Genomic DNA, 19,786 nt, shown 5'->3' with positions numbered 1-19,786 from the left:
TTCGAGAGCAGTTAGTTAAAAATCTGTATTCCTCAGTGTATTTAGCCTTCAAGAATAATTTAACCTTCACAGCTGAGATAAAAAAGGAAGTCAAAATCAAATTGTCAAGGAACTTGTATACTACAGAAATAGTGTAACTGAACTTTGTGAAGGCTTGATTTTCTCCTTGCAATTTGCAAATAAATCTCCATATTACCAGTGAATCTGATCTAGAACCAAATGTTCTGGATCTGATTATATTAAATTCAAACTTTTGGGGGCTGGGAATGTGCTTTCCTGAATATTTCAATTTCTCACATGCAGAAAACCCAACAAAACCCATGGAGAAGTGCATGAAGTCCCAGGCTATGTGTGCAGCTGCATGTAGTCCAAATGCAGGCCAACTATCCAAGTTTAGAGGCATGTATTCATACTGAGCCTCAGATTAAGTAACAGACTGCAAAAGTTTTTGTTAAATGATAATTTTCTGTCTGTCACGGCAATCAGAAGTTAACCAAATTCACAACAAAAATTAATACATTTTAAATTATGAAAATATAAGTCAATCTTTTCTTTGGCTGGGTAATTGTTGCTACCACGTGGGAAGCTTAAACCAGAGACTTTTACAAATCATCTTATTTACAAATAATGTGCAGTGAACTACACAGGTAGATGTGCAGTAACCCACTTATATTTTCTGACAGTGGCTGTCGCTCTCTCCCTGTGAACACTATGAACAAAAACCAAGCATCATTTCACCTCCATGAAATACAGCGAAATCATACTGCAGTCAAGTTGGAGTAGGCACCGATATTGTTTACACATAACGTATCCTCACAACTTCTTTTGAGCACAGAAAACATTATCTTCATTTTTCTGAGGAAGAAACATCAGGAACTTCTGGCTCTACAAAAATCAATAGAAATTTTACCACTGAAAATAAGTACCAAACTTTCAAATATATTTAGAAATCTATTACAGCATTAAATGCAGTCAGAAAGCACTGACGAAGCACAGCATAGTACATAAAGTATTGTGCTTTATAAAGCTATAAAAAGAGTTCCCCAAGATACTCTTCTCCATATTCTGCCATCACTTTACATTAATAAATGGTTGAGATTTCAGGCACTGGGGAAACGGCCTCCTCTGCGAAGAAGCTAGTAATTTAAAGACAACAAGGTCACGTCAAAGATTTACACCAAGTGTTTGGGGAGGAGGAAGAAGAGAGAAACAGTACTCTCAACTTCATTTAGACATAGTGCACAATAAATAACACATTTTAAGGAAGAGGAGCAAAAGGGTGGATATTTAACCCCTTCACTCCAGAGTAATTTGCCACACAAGGTTGAAAAGTGTTGAAAATTTTTCCTGTTATTTGGTGGGATTAATAAACTAGCAGATGCGTCAATATTGTCACTGAAGAATAGATCACGTTTCCATATTATGCACTCTGTAATACTTGGTAATATTTTCAAGTCCTTCATACAGCTCTAGATTTGGATCTAGAGATCTAGGTGCAACATAATGCCTCCATACCACATGGGAGGAAACTGAGGACTTAAAATGGAGAACGCTTTTCTTGGAGTTTTGCTCACAGAATCAAATGAAAAACAGACACCTTAGCATAAAGCATAAACAATTTAAATGGGGGCTGAGGAGAATACAGCTGAGCAAGTGCTGCGTTATTCAGTCCAGCTGGCGGGAGCTGGAAATGATACAGGAGGTACAAAGTTTCCTTTCTACTGGGATATGTAGTATTCATTTCTGACTGAAGAGGACAAGACTAGAAAGAAGTCTTGGACAGAAATTTGGTGTCCAAGAATAGAGAGATTAATTATATTGCTGTAAATCCTACTGACATCAAGGCAAATATACAGGGAGGGAGTCATGATCCCAACCATCTGTTTACGGATAAAGAAAAAAAAAAGTTTTTCAGCCCCTTAAGATTTAGAGAAAAACAAGACAGTGCTTGGGGGGGAAAAAAAAGCCAACAACCCAGAAAACCCCACTGAGCCATCCTGATTATAAAAATGAGAATCCATAACTCTTATGTTCAAACCTTTAAGTGTGTACTATGAAATAAAACCACTCTCCCACAGTTCTGTGAAACACAAGAGACATGGGTATGTCAACAGCATGGAATGATTAAGTTGTGTTGTAGTGTATACGTCTCCATAACATCAGTGCATCTGTGCTTATTATCACCAACACCAAGAAATGCTGCAGAGAAAGATGGTGGAATGCATCTCCAACACAAGAACAAGGTTGGATGTATTCATTTATCCTAAAACTTCTCCAGGGCATAGATGCTCTTCATTTTATTAATTATTCAAAAAGGTATTACTGCTTTAATTTGCTTGCTGTGCAACACAAGGCAGCAAGTTTGTTTTGTAATGAAAAATTTCATTTGGAACAGTATAAAATAGATGCAGCAGATTGCCTTATTTTGATGTCAGCCTGCTGCTTCTGGCTGGCTGTTTCATCAGTGTCAGTGGAGCCACCCTCAGCCTTAAGTAGACTATACTGCTTCTCCCCCTTCTCTCCCCAGTTCTCTCTCAAGGACAGAAACTGTGGTAATGAAAATACAGAATGTTTACGGTAAACATCCCAAAAAGCCATTAATTATTTTTGGCTGCCGTAATATGCAAATATGCATAATTTCTCTAGAAACTATGAAAATCTCTGCAATTCCCACCAGATGCCACTGGGCTTATATTACTACATCATGAGCTCAGCAAAATGTATGAGATTCTAAGGATTAAAACATATTTGTAGTATTTCTGTCCCTTCTCCACTTCCTCCCCTGAAAGTGAAAAGTATTTCTGCTTTTTAGAGCAGAAATTATGCTTCACGCAGTAATGATGACAACCACATGGATTCTAAACAAAAACAATGGCTTGCACGAACAAGCACCCACTGTACTGCTAATACGCTAGAGAGAAGCTCTGCATTATTGCCTTGTAATGCAGTCATAGTTCTCCCTCTCTGGCATTTTCTCAATTTTCAGATGCAAGTGTGAAAATTTAAGCCACTGAAAATCTATTATGGAGAGACCGCAACATAACTAGCACTGAAAAAAGCAGCTCCTGAAATGAAATGAAAGACAAATTCAGAATAATGAGGTTAGAGGGCTTATCCTGACAGGGCCCAGATCTGGCAGGGCAAATGGGTTACAACAACTTATTTGCCAGTTAAGGATTTCTCCAGTGTGGAGCCATCTCAGTAACCATCCATCCTCCTCCCTTCACAGTCCAAGCACAACAGGGATGGAGAATGACAGGGTACCATCATGTTCACGTTACATATGGCTAGTTTGACAGCCCTTAGGGTGCTAATGTAGCCTGCACAAGATAGAGTGGCTGCTCTACTTATTAAATTAGGCTACTCTAATTTAAATTGCTTGGGACATGGCCAAAATTCTGCTAGAACTGGCATGCCGCAGTCAGGGCTTAAATGCATCTTTGTTCAACATCTTCGGCTGCAAGGAAAGATGCTTACTTGAGCTGAAGTGTGAGCTAGAGCCTAAGCGTAACGTCTTCAATACCTTCCTCTCCGTGACTTGGTGAAGCTAAGTGGCCTGACAAAGACCGTTTTTGTTTAGTTGTCCTCATGCCTTTCCCTCCAAACAACACAAGTGCTCCAGCAGTTTTTCATGAAGCAAACAAGGTTGAACTTGTCTCAAGATTGGGAGCCTCAAGCCTGCAGCACTAATTAACTAACACGTATTGATCTATACTAATATGTACTGCACACAATAGGATAACTAGCTCTTTTTATGCAACAGTAACAACCATATTCCACAGTAAGAGAGAGCTTTTGTGGCTCCACCACAGGGGCACGGAAATTTGGCCATAAATGAGAAAGCTCCATAATCAAAATCAGAACCATTTAAGTAGCAGCGAGTAACTCGCAATGAGGCGGGCTGCAGCTATAACACAGCTGACAGGAAGGGTTGGGGATGGACTGCTTCTTGTGGAGAAAGTAAACATGAGTCAGTCTTTCCCATATTTTTTTTTTTTTTTGAACACAGGAAAATTAAATAGCTTCTAGAATCAGAAATCAAAATCAGTTTCAGGAAGAATGAGATTAAACTTACTGCCAGGGCACCACAAGAAAACATGATGTTTCCACAGTTAAGGGAAACCCCAAATCCATTCATCAGACTCTTTTCCACTGTTCAATTTTATATCATACTCACATTTATTCTTTATTAAATCCTACTGCTTTACTCTCTAATACAGCCAACTTCTGACAAAAGATTTATCAGGCATGCTGTTTGAAAATACATCACCTTTTCCAGCAAAAAGAGGCAGGAAGGAAGCAAAAACGTTATCTCCCCCTTCACCTCTCTCTTCCCCCCTCCCCTCTCCTTCCTCCGATATGCTGGTTTCACGCTCGTTGTTCTACTTCTGGATGTGATCATAAACTGGCTCAAAACGTTTGCTTTGCAGGGACAAAACCCCTCTGACTGTCTACATGGATCCACATTTCTGGCTCCTTTTTCTTCTCTTCCTCACAGTCTCTGCCTTTCACACCTTCCATTCTTCTTTTTCGAATTCTTTTTCTTAACCACTAACTTCAGAAGGCACAGTGGAGTAACTGAAGGGGAATCACCAGGACAAGACTTATGCACCCTTAATCCTTTACACTTTGAAGGTGTAAAGAAGGCCAGCACAGTACGCCAACCAGCAATGAAAAAACACAAGCCAAAACAGAGAACCTAAATAATATATTTCTGGAAAAATTCATGTTCACAACAGCACAAGTTATCCTGAAACGTAAAAAACTGAGTGCATTATACAGCTTATGCTGATTAGTCATTCTGTCCTTTCAAAATATTTCAGGAATTTTGCTTGCTTTTTTTTTTAATCATTTACATGTACTTTCCTTATGATAGTATTAGTCAATCTCAAAGTGATTTACAAAAGAAGTCACTATTTTGTATCCGATGTGACAGGCAGGAAACTGAGCTAGCGACATGAGATGGACCAAAGGTCAGGTAGCTGGCTGCTGGCAAAGATAAGGCTAGTTTCCATTTCTCCAGACTTCCAGTTCAATGCCACAACAAATACGCCTCTCTGCTTCTCAGTCTCTGGGTGAAATCAAGTTCTTTTAATATAGTTTTTATGTAAAATATTTAATAATTTTGAAGTGTTACATTTACAAAAAATTTTGTCCAGAAGTGGCACACAATGCTACTCAAGTATATTTGCACATACACTATATGCAAATCTTGATCAACAAAATTCAGTCTTCTCTCCTTTTAGACAGAAAAAAGATTTGTGTACTCTCCGATTAAGACCTTACTACATTAACATAATAAATGCAGTGAGACATTAGTTTCAGACAAATGAAGCCATCTAGGGAATCACAATTAGGTGTTACCTACCAAATTTTTGGTCAAACCTCCATGCTGGAACGTGTGCATTGTGCTTCAGGTTGCTGTTTGTTGGCAGAGGCACTGTTACATAGATGGGGCCATTCACGGGGACTGGGGTCCCATCGCTGTTGAGGAGATGAACACTGACTGCAGTGACAGGGGTGAGGTCATACCTAGTGCTGTTTCCTACCGAGAGAATGAATGAACATTGTGACTACAGAATTTCCCAGAATTTAAGATACACACGTGTGGTTCAACACCGCAGTACCGCACCAATATAGTTCTCAAGGGATGGTATTAGTTATCCTCCCTGCTTTACAAATTTGTAACAAGCAAGATGTAGATGCTTCTGTATTTTTAACTTTATTCTGGAAAATTCTGAAGACAAAAAAACTACAGTGCAAAAATCTCCTGCATATATTTTCTCAATTCATCTTAAGTAAATATGTACGAGCATCACAGCCATAATCGTGGCAAAAAAAAAATCTCACAAGCATCTATTATAGCCTCACATGCCCATTTTATAACTAACAAACACCCAAACATGCAGTGACACTGCAAGGATGATCGGTCAATAAATTCAAGAATACCAGGTTGTATTTCCTTTGGCCTTTCACTGAAATAAACCGAGCTAAATGGATTATTAGGATGCACAGTGTTATCTTCTTATCTATGCTAGATAATAATTCTTCTTTACATTTAAACTGCATGCCAATCAATGTTCCTTCATGACAACATGATTTAAAAGAAAAGTTATAACTCTTCAACCATTTAACAAAAGGAATCAATGACAGGGAAAAATACCACAGAAATGTGTATGCATTTAGGTGAAAAAATGCTTGCGGTTTAAAACCAAGGAGATCTGGAGCTCAGAGCAGTCGTGGTAGTAGTTTAAATTGGAAGAGATGGAGCTTTGAGTTTTGCAAGGGGCTTGAGCCATCCGGGTCCACACTGCTGCTAAGAGCAGCAGCCCTGCCGCCTCCTGTGTGCTGCCTCCAGGGGCTGTGCAGCCACGCGTCCTGCTACGGGACTAATCCTGGAGAAGGAACAGGGGTGCCTGGCTGGCAGAGCGTGGGGTACTGCCCCTCCTGTAATCCTGGTGCCTTACATCAGCATGAACTGCCTGTAAAAGTACATTCGCGCTCAACAGTGGTATGCCACCTGCAACACGAAGGCACAGCAAGGTATATGCAGTATCTCAGTGCCAGTGTTCGTTAGGACGAGTACATTCAAAGGAACGGTGGGAAGGCATTAAGACCTTCATGATTTCTCTTAACACTTATCTCTCCTTGAATAAAACTCAAGGAATGGCCTTTATTAAATTCGATGTCTCTGAGTAACAGCTCACCAAAGTTAAGACATCACCAGGAAAGGGGTGGAGGGGGGGAGTGGCAAAGGGAAGGGAAAAAAGGAGACAAACTTCTCAGAATTTTAAATTAGTTGGATTTTGCAAGAAGTACCAAACTGAAGGCACGGAAAATAACCAGAAGTAACTTTGCATGTGGCTTATTTACTATAGCATCTACTCTGCCATACATTTAACCCAGATTTCAAGGCGAGTGTCACTGTTGCACAGCTGACAGGCCAAGGATGGATGAGAGCACATGCAAAGGCCATACGCTCTGATCTACTGTGAACTGAGGGGCAGAAGCATATCTTCCAGAGGGATTAAAGTGCTGAAAAAACAGGCACTCTGAAGATGGCCACATAAGAGAGCCACAGGGCTAGCTGACAGAAAAGAATAGAAAAATAAGGTTTGGAAATGCAGCTACGGCATAGGGGAAGGCTGCCAGACTACCCGAGCATTTGTGTTATAGGCTCCAATGGTGCACAATATCAGCCCCTTACAGCCTTAGAATGTAAAACAAAGAGGTAGAGGAGGGAACTGGTGGGGGAAAAGTTGTTCCTTTATTCCTGATCGTTCAATCCACTGCCACCGCCATGCACCTGTATCTCCATCAGACTGATCCTTGTGCCCAAGTCACTAGACTTGGGCCACTAAGTTTCTCAGGCTGGTATCAGAGAAATAAATTCCTGTTGCTAAGTATCATAACCTGACGATGTTCTGGCGTATACAAATCTCTAATGAAAAAAGGTACAACTTCAGATTTTAGAAACATTTAGATTCATATCTAAAATTAAATTATACTTTATACTTATTTTTAAATATTGAAAATTTTGATTTTTTTTTCATTACTGTCTTGATAAAGCATACCTGCCTAATATCTGTAAAAATGAGTTTTCAGCCACAGAGAAAGCATTCTGGTGGGGAAACACTGCATCTTTTTTACTTAAGATGCACTGATGCTTTGCTCAGTACCAGGCTGAACAAGTTGTATTAGAAGATGAAGAGATTTCAGAAATCCACTGACGTCTGGCAAGAAGAAATAATCCTTCAGTTTGACATCTTGCACGGTATGTAAATGCTCATTAAAAAGATAAATTTTTCTCTTTTCTGTTGTGAAGGTAAATTAAAATCAATGCCTGTGAAACTCTCACATGCTATAAAACTGATAAGAACATGCACAGATTAAATGGGAATGGACTTCAATAAATGTCAGCTTTCATTTATTTTTTGCCATTTTTGGCATCTGGTGACCTATGAAGAGCTCTAAAATAATCAGAGGAGAATCCACTGTGACTTAGACTCGACTTTTCATAAAGAAACAAACAGCCTTTAAAATCAGCAGGAGTAATGGTTTTTAGCCAGCTTGGTCCATTACTGCAGATGATGGAAAGTTTTGCTTGGTTTAGTTAAAAGGACAAAATTTTGTGAAACCATCCTACTGCTCTTCAGCTGGTGATTAATACAAACAATAAGCTAACACTATATAGGCTTGTCACTACTTGCAGCTAGATTCTTTGAATTTTTATATTTGGAACATGCTGATCCATGCAATGAATTTTCACTGCTCCATATTACTACAACACCCAGCTGGGATTCTGTGAAAACTGTTGAACTCATGGACAATAGGTTTTAGTTAAAACAACTGTAAAGTCACTCTGGATAAATACTAGCCAGAGAACTGAGCTGACTGAAACAAATAGGAGGACCTCTCCAAAACTCTACAGACATAAACAAACCATGAAAGAACAGAAGACTAACTGGGGGGAAGAAGAGGTAGGAGAGAGGGGAGAAGGGGCAATGTTCAGGAACACGCCAAAATTTCCCCTGCAAATTAACCCTAAGTTTTTTCAGAATTCTAAAATTTGTACATATTTTTCTTTTTCTCATGAGAACAGAAACAGTCAAAAATCCCCAGCAGCTGTTGATCTCCTTTTTTTATTAATTCCAAAGTTTTTCAGGAGAAATCTTCACCATGTCAATTGGAGATGAAGGAAAGGAAGTCAATCCAAGTTGAGGATTTTAAAGTTTAATGTTTCCACAGCAGGAGAAACTTCTACTGAAAACAGAGGACATTTCACCTATACTATAGTGCATATACAAATATATTGTATTTGTAGTCTATATTATACCATACTAAATACTACAGATTTCAGAAAACAAGGCTCTTCTCAGTCTCTTAAACCCTATTTCTTTGCCAGTCATTTTGGTCTTTTGTGACATACTTTTACTTGAAGGCTAATACAAGTCTAATCCAGGGACCCCATGCTCAAGTAGGAACGTTCCCGTCATGCAAGCATACAGAAGACTAAAAAATAAAGGGTGCATTCATCTGTTTTGTAGGAGACTAGGAGGTAGAACAGGAGAAAGATGATGTCCTGGTTGTGTAGTTCGCATGACAGGTGACCATCTGAAATCTTGGCAAGACCTGTATCTACTAAATAAATGCAAGGGTGGGAAGTTGGGTTGCAGAGTACTAAGGAAAGATTTGGGAGAGGAATCCCACACACATTGTCAACAGTTTGTTCAGTGGTTTTAGACATGAAAAGAAAGAAGATGAGGAAGTAGACAGAAGAATGAGATCAAGTGCATTCCTTCTTTTTAAAAAAGATAAGAGGTATTTGAGCATGTCTGAGTGTTTAGAGCCAGAGAAAACTGAAGGTTGGAGATGAAAATAGGGAAATGACAGAGAGATAGAATAAGATAGGATGAGATGTACTCGCTGGAGCAGACAGAAGGATTGGAGTAAGGTAGCAGACACGTATCTAATTGTAACAGAGAAGGAGATATTCAGATGTGTACAAAGGGAAGGAGAAGTTTCCTGATTTTTTTTTCAAGGAAAAGTTAGCAAGCTCAGTACATACCATTTACACACACGACCTAGCATTCAAAGTCACCTAGATCAACACATCACAAGTAAATGCATCCTGAGAAACAGCAGGGAGGGACCTCAAGGGGTTATCTAGCCTCCTTCAAAGCAGGCTCAGCTACGCCTATGCCATCCTCACAGGTGATTTATCTAATTCTGTCCAACACCCTCAAGCAACTGATTCTACAGCTTAAACTATCCTCACTGTAGCAAGGTTTTCCTAATCACTAGGCTGACTCTCTCTTGCTGAACTGCAAAGTCCACTGCTTGCTTTCTAACCCAATATGGACACAGAGAAAACATTATTCTCCTTTTCACAGCAGCATTTTAAGAATTCAAAGACTTCTGTACCCAATTCTTCTATTTTTCTGTAGCCTACGCACCACCAATTATTTCAATCAAGACTAAATGAGAAGTGGAAGAAGAGTAGCCAGCAGTTGCAGTCATAAAAATGTATCACAGCTTTGAATTTAACAGTGGCTGTGTCTCTACTGTGAATTTTCATTGTTTTCCCTTTGGTGCTAAAAGAATTTGCACATTTTTGGCTGAAGCTAGATTCAAAAGTATCAACAAAGCCATTGAAACAACTCTTAGCTGAAACAAGAGTATTAAATCCTTCATATATAGGCATTTTATTTATTTTTAGAAAAAAATTGAACACGAATTTATGGCGTCCTCAAGTTAGATTTTCTTTCGTCCCTTCATATTAATCTCCATTTTTGTATGTACACATGCAACATATTTGGAGACTTAACTCTCAACTAAAAGTGTAACAAACTTTTCTGATCTCCCAAGGCCAAGGAGTCTTCATCTTTGCTATTCAGTGGCCCCATTTAAGGGATAGCGAACCTTGATCTCTTGCTTATTGGAACAGCATTTTGGTAGGGCAGTTGAACCTAATTTAAAGAATGAACCAAATTTTAAAGAATGTTTGCTGGAACAGGGAATAGAAAAAATGATATGGTCAAAAGTTTATCCCTGGACCAAAATGAAATCAGAGCAAAACCAAAGCAGTGGTTTACCTGTTCCATTTCCATCTAATCCCTGCAAATAAGGAAAACTGTCCACTTCCCAGGGTGAACTGGCTGCAGTTAGATATGCTGTCAAATCGCTGTAGCTAGTGTTCTCTGGTAATTTCACAGATCTTCTCTGAAAGTGAACTTGTGGCTGAGTCCGTGTACCTAAAAAAATTAAAAGTGACTTTATATCAAAGGTGGGCAGAACATTTAGGTGTTCATATTTACGGAAGCACATTTACAGTTTTTATCATTATAAATTGAAATAGCTTTAGAAAGACAGAGACATCAGAAGGCTATTACAAAGGAGGAAGAAACCAATTATTTTCACATTTATTTTGCAGCTGACATTATTTTTCCACAAGTATCACTGAGCAAGACTGTGAAAGCATCTAATGTTAGAAGCTTTTCTGACCATGTTATTTCCCAGGATCACGTCAAATTTCCTCACACGCTTCTTACAGTGAATATAACTGAAACTAAAACTGAGTTCAGAGGTAGAGCATGTGAAAGCTTAGAAGAGCATCCACTACACCATTTTTGTTTAAATTTTGTTTTTCTTGAAATAGCAAGACAAATTCTGCTTACACTCTTTAAAGGGATTTTCTAAGAGACTACAGTTCTACCCATAGTCCCAGTTAACTTGTGTAATTTCTGTATTTAATTTTTACAAAGCTTTGGCCATGTTAACTATTACTAGTACTGAGACAGTGGTCACTTTTTATTTAAACCACTGGATAAAAAGATTCACTTGAAAAAGCCTGGGTGAGCAGAGATTCCATATTTTCCAACAGAAAGAACACATCTAAACAGAACCAGATTACTTGGCATATGAGATTTCTCTCTTTTCCTCTGTCTTGTACAGTTTGAGTGGGTTTTTTTGAGATCACTAGGTGTTAATTGAAGGGTCTTTGCTGCAACATGATTTAAGCCTGTGTCATGCACTATTGCATTTCATGTCTCATTTAAATCCCAGTTTATGGAGTCAATAGTCTTTTTCAATGGATGCTCAACGTTAATACTGTTTAGCAACACACAGCAAGACTCCATCTGCAAGTTTGTGTGTGTAACATGCAAATTAATTTTTAAATCAAAAGCTATTGTATTCTCCAGAGCTCATTTTGAATAGTCACAGAACACTCCACACACAACACAAAAACAAGAGGCAAGCAGTTTCTTTCCTAATTCACATTTGACTATGCAGTTCAAAGATGTCAACTCAGAACAATTCTGCTTCTTTTCCCCTGTTAGTCTCTGGCAGCGCTTTTAGGTTACATGTAACTTTACTGTGAGAAAGATTAAAGAGCTTTACTCACAACTCTTAAGCTTTATAATTGCCAATGTCATTAACCATGACACTGAATCTTTTTCTTGCAATATTTTCTATCAGCAGCTCTGGCTATGTGAAAACATAAAATTCCACAGAACAAACTTTGTATTCGCCAACAAAAATTGCTACGTAGGTGGGGAAGTATCTCCAAAGAGCTGGTCATTGTTTAGCGGTTATTTCTTTGGTAATACTGCAAGAGAAAGCTACAAAACCACTTTTCTTTTTTGATTTCTGAAACATTTAAGCATTTACAGCAGGTTCTCAAGACTAGCAGTATCCTTAAGTTTAAGATGGTCATTAAAGAACTCCCATGTGAAACGGGAAGAAACCTCCCGTGCCCAATTTCTAGGCTTTAATGGAAAACAACATAAAAGACTAAATAAATTGACTGCAATGAACTTGGGAAAGACTTATATCTCCTGAGTGCTCTGCAATACTGTAGTAGTTTGTTGTACCTCAGGGACAGATCTGCTCAAGCACTTGGGAACCTCTGACTGCACTGCTGAGTGGGCTCCTACAATCCATAGGGAAAAGCAACCACAGTAACACAACCGAAAAAAACCCAAAACAAAGAAACCAGCAGTAGCATTATCACTAACAGTTCAATGTAAAATTGTAGGATTTTCTGCTGTCTAAATCTCTGGTTAAGATGAATTATTCAAGTTGCCAAGAACCGGTGTTATATTTCCGAAGATCAGACCTAATTAAGAATTGAAAACAAAGTAACTGTTGCTGAGTCTGTAATGCAGCAATTTATGCAGAGGCTCTAGGTTTTCTATAAAATACGGTTGCTTTGCAGCACTGGGAGAGCCATGAGCTGCCAAATTTTAACTAGATAGGGAGGACTCGGAAAGTCAACCTCAGTTTCTTGAATCCCACATGCAATGCAAAGCGCTCCTATGGCTGAGCCCCAAACCTGGCAGGAAACCTGCGCAGCAATCAACTCAGATGCAAGTTTTAATGTGGAAGAAACAGCTTCCTCTTTAGATAGTGCGTATACATCAATAAAACAGTGCTCAGTAGTTAATTCACACTCTAGATTAACAAACTCCTTGATATTGATGTTCACCCGAAACCTGCCACTCACCCTGACTCTCCCCTTCAGCTCCTCAGTTGGGTCTACCCAAACCCAGCAAGAGACTTCAAAGGTGCAGAAGACCCAGAGCTACAAGCAAAAGGCTTGTGAGGGAAGCAGCTACCAAGGCTTTCGCCTTCTCTCACCACCTTGCTAGAAGATGACCCAATGTACTCCTTTAGCAGTGTTCACAGAGAATTTTGGGGCATATGTTTGGGAACAAACTTATTGAAGGAACTGGAAGTGGTAAAATGGAGAGAAAGACTTGTGCTGACCAGAACCTAGAGCATTTTTCAACAAGCCAACACTTATCACTGGGAGTGGATTATTATTATTTCTTCTATTACTGAAGATACCTAGTTTTGACTTATCAAATCCAAACACATTCAAGTATAAAATTGGCACGTGAGCTCTCTCCACTTGGTGAGTGCCATGAGGTAAAGGACTGCTGAGCACTGATCTTATCTTCTTTAAACGTCCTCTTGTCAACACACTGGCCATGGTTCAAATGCTTTCAGCTCCACTTTGCCAGTGCACACCTGAACATGTAAGCATCTCAAGGGGTCCCTATAAAGCACCTCTTGTCATGCTGGACACATGACACATGGCACCAGACCAGCATTTGAGCTTCAATCTATGTGAGGTAACATCTGAAGTGTCATCAGTTCATGGTCTGACTGCTCATATATCAGAGGCAGATAGAGGGTACCCATACAGCTCCCATTCACAGAATGCTGAAGTTCAGCTCATCACTGTGCTGGTATTAAATAACTGAAATGACCCAGTGTCTGGCAAGCTCCATCCCTCGCAATTACTGACAGAGCACAGCAGTGGATTGTAATGCCATCATGAAAATGAAGCTGGCTGCATCAACTCAGACAAACTTCTCAATTGCATAGTAAGTCGCTTGCTTGATTAATTATTCAAAAGCAACTGGTAACTTACTGTACTAGACAGGCCTTTCTTTCCCTTTGACTGGTGCTTCAAACACCAGTGTTCCCAGTTTGTTCCTGGTATAATGAGTTCTGTTTTGCCCTTGTTTTTGCACTAAGGTAATTCCTGATCAGCTCTTTTGAAGCAGTGTGAAGTTACTGGGAAATAAATTGGAGAAGAAACAGAGAAAAACTAGGTCACAAAGATTTTGGATTGAGACTAGAGAGGCTCCATTCAAATGCTGGTACAATGTCTAGGCTGTCTTTCATTTAGGTTTCATCACAAAAGAATTCCCAAGGAAAGGAGCGTGGGCTGGTCCCATAAAATAGTTTTTATTGGGCAAGACTGAGAATTCAAATCCCAACCCTTAGAATACTCCCGGTACCACTTTCTTCCTTTTTCCTCTTTCTTTGCTATACCAGCAGAACCAGTTATATTATTCTAATTTAAAGATATTGGGAACACCTTGGATCAATTCACTGAAGGGAGCAAGATTATGTGGAAAATATTTGTAAGTGTCACTTGGCTGTTAAATGTCCCTCTAGCCCTTTAACATCGCCTGTTTTTTTGAAGAAAGGAAGCTGTAAACATGAAACGATTGTTCTTTTTAAGTTAATTGCATAATATTAGCACATTTGCATAAGAATAAAAGTATTTAATATGCCATGCTAGTAGAATACTGTTGGTAAACAACACTTCATGTTTTGTCTAATGGAATCCCTTGTGGTTTAACACAGTTCACCGTCCATCTAATTTACCCCATTAGATAATGTCAGCTCTCAAACTGCAGAATATATGTACGGCAGCTGTGCTGTTCTCCAGCTTCTTCTGAGTGTTCTATCAGCTACCTAATTTGTTTAGTGCTTTTTCAGCTCTAGTCGTATCTAGTACTATCATTAATGAAAAGCCTATTGTGTCTGGATGGCTTCTGACCATAAAAAAAATATGTCAGGAAGGCATAGCTGTATTATATTCCCTCAGATAAAACAAGGTTATCTTGGAATATTATTGAAGGTAGTATTCCCCTGTTGTAGAGTTTAAAATTATGGAAATCATAATACACATGAATAAGACACAGGTTATGCACAGTAAGAGGGCTCACAGGAAGGATGAACTCTTGTTTTGCCTCACGGTATCTTTATAAACTTCTGTTCTTTTGTTAACAGATTTACCTCAGCTATCACATCAACTGGGCTAAGTTAGGTCAGATCCCTACGTCAGATGAACATTTTATTCTTTACTGTGCAATTCAGAAAACACAGTGTTCATCTGACTTATACTACAGTTGCTTTAACTTGTTGCTTTAACTGTGTTTGGCCTTGCAAAAAGGTGATTCAGAATTTATTCTTCTAATACAGTGGGTTTCATCCTGTAGTATGTGGGTTTGCAGGAAGTCTGATAAGGGGTCCACAGGAAGTACTTAAGAAAAGCAAGTTTATGTAGGGTACACAACAACGCAGATATGAGAAATTTCAAATTTTTCAATGCCCCAAATTTCTAAGGCATTCACAGTAGGAAGCAAGAAACAAAATAAACCCAGAGAAAATTCTTACACAATAAAAACATCAGAAAATGTTTACTGCAAGGATGGTTAAATGAGGCTAGATGAAAAAACATACAAGAGATAGCGAGAGAAACTTAAACTCTAGCTCTCAAATGGCACACTAAAGTCCAAACTTGTTTATTACCAGGTAACTTGAATTCCCTAGTCACAGTGATTCGGGATGAATTTAGCTATTAATCAATTTGGTAAAAACACCCCAGAGAGAAGCACTCCTCAGGGAACTCAGAACTCCCCACAAGATACCTGTCTCACCCATGGGATAGAGCTCAGAAGGTATTGGGCTGTCAGACTTTTTGTTTAGCATCACTCAAATTTAAATTCCATCTTCCAAAAACCAGCATACCTTGAAATCCTGAGACTATCTGGACTACATCATCATAGACCATTAGAGTAGCTGAGCGTTCCGGAAGAAGGCCAAGGCTCAATGAAGAAAACACTGTGGGAGAGAAGTGGTTTAAGAGGGATATATTTGAATTCTTATAAACATAACCCAACAACAGCAGCACGCACTTTTTTCTACATTTTTCCAAAAGCAGGCCACCCACACTATTAAAGTCATATTGTATCATGACAGAAACCACGCGCATTTTCTAAACCAAATAATTAAATTGCCAGGGTAATTATTATTGAACTAAACAACATGTTCTATGCTTTGACTCCTGCAAGTCATGCATGGTAGCTCAAACTACAGAAGAATGGGGTGTAAAGCAGGGTTTCAGGTTATAATTCCCAGTTCCACAGAAAGACTTACTATTACATGAAGAGGAGTGAAACACTAATTCAGTCTGACTGAATTATTATTCTGTGAAATGGCTATACTTCTTACCTCGGGGAGATTTTTATGAAACTTAACTTTTTTAATACTTAGAGATGCTTACATAAGAAGTCATACAAAAGGCAAAGTATGATGAATAAGTCTGAATAATTTGCTTTAAAATACAGCGTGTCCTTACTGAGTCACCACCTACAGTACAGAAGTACTATATATAGCAGAACGACTGTCGTTCTACCAGTGGTGCAAAAGAGGACAGATAAATGGTATTTGCTGCAAGAAATCTGCAAACCTCCTTTGCCACTGGATGCTGACATTCCTTAGAGGGGGCTATGTCTGTATGCACACACATCTCGGGAGAACAAGGAACATGATATAATTTCATGCCAAGTTCTTCAGGCCCAGAAGACCAGAATTATGTATGGAATTAGCCACTGAGCACACCTGACTCCTGCACCCATGGAAACAGTAAGAAGTAGACCTGCCTGACATCCATGCATGGCTTTCAAAGATAGAAAGAGAGGAGGAGATTAATGCAGACACGTAACTTTTGGTAACTGGGCAGCATCCCACATTTGCACCTGAAAAGTACTGATCCCATTCTGAAGTGACCATAAACTTGAGGAAGACGTTTCCAGAACTGCTTAATAAAAGAATAACACAAGCTCTTCTGATTTTCTGGAGCTTCATAAATTTCCTCTAAATTAATATGTATTATTTAGTCCAAGAGACGATATAGATATTAGCTACAAATAGGGAGACTGTACACTATTTCTGCTTTGAGAACTATATTAGCTCTTTAAAGAAATTCTACTGTTTGGGAGAAATACAGGAGAAAGGAGAATAAACTGATAAGAACCGCCATCTAAAAGATGGTCTTAACAACATATATGTACATTTAAAAAATAAAATAAAAAATCATGTTATTGCAAGTACAGTTGAGAATTTTCTTTCCAACACACTACATTCGAAAAAGATCTACACATCAGGCAACAAAAATAAGAAAGCCTAGTGTAAGTAGCAGTAAGGCCACACAATTACAAAATTTGTTTGTCTTTACTACAATAAGTTAATTTGTATGAAGAAAGCTAATATAATTTAGACACCCTGGGGAACTCTATACAATAAAACATGCCAATGTCTTCTTCCATATACGCTAGACTATAATGCATATATAACTTCTAAACTTCCCTTGGGCTTTTCCGCACAATCTTTTCTCAGCATGACAAAGGCAGAAAGCCATAGTTTTTAAGGCCAAAAGGATGACGGTGATGATCCAGTCTTATTCCTGTGAAACTCCAGCCGCCTCTGAATTAATTACTGTTTCAGATCCAATAGCTGTGCTTAAGCTAGAAAGCACGTTGTAGAAAAACTATCCAATTTTCTTTTAAAGGTGTCCAGTGGTAAAGAACACACCACAACGTCAATGTTCTAGTAAGTAATTACGAGGGCAGTTAAACTACGTGCCTTTTTACTCATCAAAATTTATTGAGGTTAGACTTCCAGGTATTTGATCTTCTTTTTACACAAGCTCACTAGACAGAATAACTCTCTTTTACCTGTTTCCTGTTCTCTATGTGGGTACTGATGGCCTACGATCAAATTACCCTACAAATTTTCTCTCTGGTGAACAAAATAAATTAAGCACTTCCAAGTCTTTCCTTGTAAGCTGTATTTTCCAATCTTTTAATCACTCCTGATATAACCCTGCAGCCTTAAGTAGTTTTTTTTTTTGAAGTGTGGAACCAGAACTGGATACACATTTCCCTGAGTGGCTGCACCAAGGACAAGCTCTGAAATACTATACTCCGCCTTCTCAGACTTTACCTTATTTTACAGCTAAGGATCAGATTATTCTGCTTTCTTGCAGTGCTGCATTGGGAGATTATTTTCAACTGTTCATCTACCATGACTCACACGTCTTCTCTGCAGAGTCACTGCTTTCCAGATGAGCTCTCCTCTCCCAGAAACACCACGAGCATCCTCTGTTCCTAGAACTATATTTCACCACAGTGAAGACCATGGTTTGCTTTGACTGACCCTACCAGCTACTCTGAACTGTGTTGCCTCAGCAAATTCCCTCTCTTCATTGCACACACTGCTCCAAAAACATCCTCTTAAATACAGACTACTAGTCACAAATTCTTTTCTTCCAAATTATGTACAAAGAAAAATCTATGTGTAGCTACGAGCAGAGAGATGAGCACATCTTCCGTCATGAACACTTCAACAACTCAAGTGATATTAAATTAATGAACTGTTAATAAGTGGAGCCATGGCTCTGCTGATAAATAGTTTAATGGAAAAAGAGATCTTAATCTTTTCCTCCTACCATTTATCACTATGTAAATAAATAATCCTCCTGCTTAAGTGGTAAAGAGCTATAATTATTTTGGTTAATATAAAAAAAGTTCGTTTCTGCTGAATTATGAGAACCGAAAACCCTTGATGCTTACTCCTTAAAGGTATTACAATAATATCATGAGTTCAGTGGCTGCACAGCTTTTCAGCATAAGATTATAATTAATGCATATTGACTGTGATGGAAGAATCCTGATCCTTCGGCAAAGCCCTGTTACAGCACTTTAAACTTTACCACCCTATAGCTTTCAAACCTACTCCCTGCTTGTGGTTATCATTTCCGCATTTGAAGTAAATGTGTCCGTAGTTCATTTACCACAGCATAGAGTACGGCACATTAGCTTAAACCACTGCTGTGGGTTTAACACTGCTCAGAATGGTGTATCTGCTCTGTGGGATGACAACTACTAGTACTGTTAAAAGGCATTTTTGGGAACTGAGGATCCCACTGTACGTGTGTGCCCAGACCGCACTCTGCAGAACCAAGATTAAAATATGCTGCCTGTTCCCCATCATTCAACCCAGGTTAAAAATAAGAACAACAAAACTTCCATGGTTTTCAAAACTTCTATACTGTGCTGGTTACAAGCATGAAAGGCATTTAAATACAGGGCATTTAAATACGAACAGCTCTTGCAAAGTTCTTTAAAGACTACAGGCATCTTAGTCAATACGAAAAATAACAGCCTAAGTATCCTGGGCCTGAACTTTTCTGTCATGTCCCTTTTAAGGAGTAATTCAAAGAACAACCCTACCAAATCTACATGGGCCAAATCAAGTCATAACTTCTTGTTTCTTTAATCAAATAAAGAATTAAGTTCAAGGTACAGAAAGCAAAAGGAAGGATTCTAATCCCTATTAAATCAATGGCAAACTATCTACCAGTTTCAATGGGGGAAGATCAGAGGTGAAAGGAATCCATTTTCTGAGTTAAGCTCACATTTCAGCCGTGGAAAGAAAGATTTTGTGGAAACTGTATACAATTATTGGTCTTTAAACTTCAATGACTTACCAAAAACCAATAATACCATGTTTGATTCCCTTCCCTCAAAATCAGTATTTAAGAAAAAGCAACAAGCAAAAAACTTAACGAAACAAACTCCAGGCCATGGAAGAGTAGGTGTCATTCAAAAGATCTAAGGTATGAGTCAGAAAGATATGA

General features: G+C 38.7%; 1 protein-coding gene across 5 annotated transcripts in view; it reads right to left on the bottom strand.

Moving 5' to 3' along the window:
- FAM171A1 (family with sequence similarity 171 member A1) overlaps nucleotides 1–19,786 on the bottom strand; it is a 92,213-nt gene that overhangs the window by 15,629 nt on the left and 56,798 nt on the right. For 4 of the 5 annotated variants that reach the window (XM_075082743.1, XM_075082744.1, XM_075082746.1 and 1 more), the window contains 3 exons: nucleotides 15,835–15,927; nucleotides 10,596–10,754; nucleotides 5,369–5,545 (listed from right to left, as the gene is read on the bottom strand). In XM_075082743.1, coding sequence (XP_074938844.1) covers nucleotides 5,369–5,545; nucleotides 10,596–10,754; nucleotides 15,835–15,927 — 429 coding nt within the window. The remainder of the gene's footprint in view (nucleotides 1–5,368; nucleotides 5,546–10,595; nucleotides 10,755–15,834; nucleotides 15,928–19,786) is intronic. The other variant, XM_075082745.1, reaches the window with a different exon arrangement.

The sequence above is a fragment of the Phalacrocorax aristotelis genome, chromosome 2 (genome assembly GCF_949628215.1).
Source record: "Phalacrocorax aristotelis chromosome 2, bGulAri2.1, whole genome shotgun sequence".
Classification (NCBI taxonomy): Eukaryota; Metazoa; Chordata; class Aves; order Suliformes; family Phalacrocoracidae; genus Phalacrocorax; species Phalacrocorax aristotelis.
The sequence above is the reverse complement of the archived record's forward strand: the minus strand, read 5'-3'. Positions and strand labels throughout refer to the sequence as shown.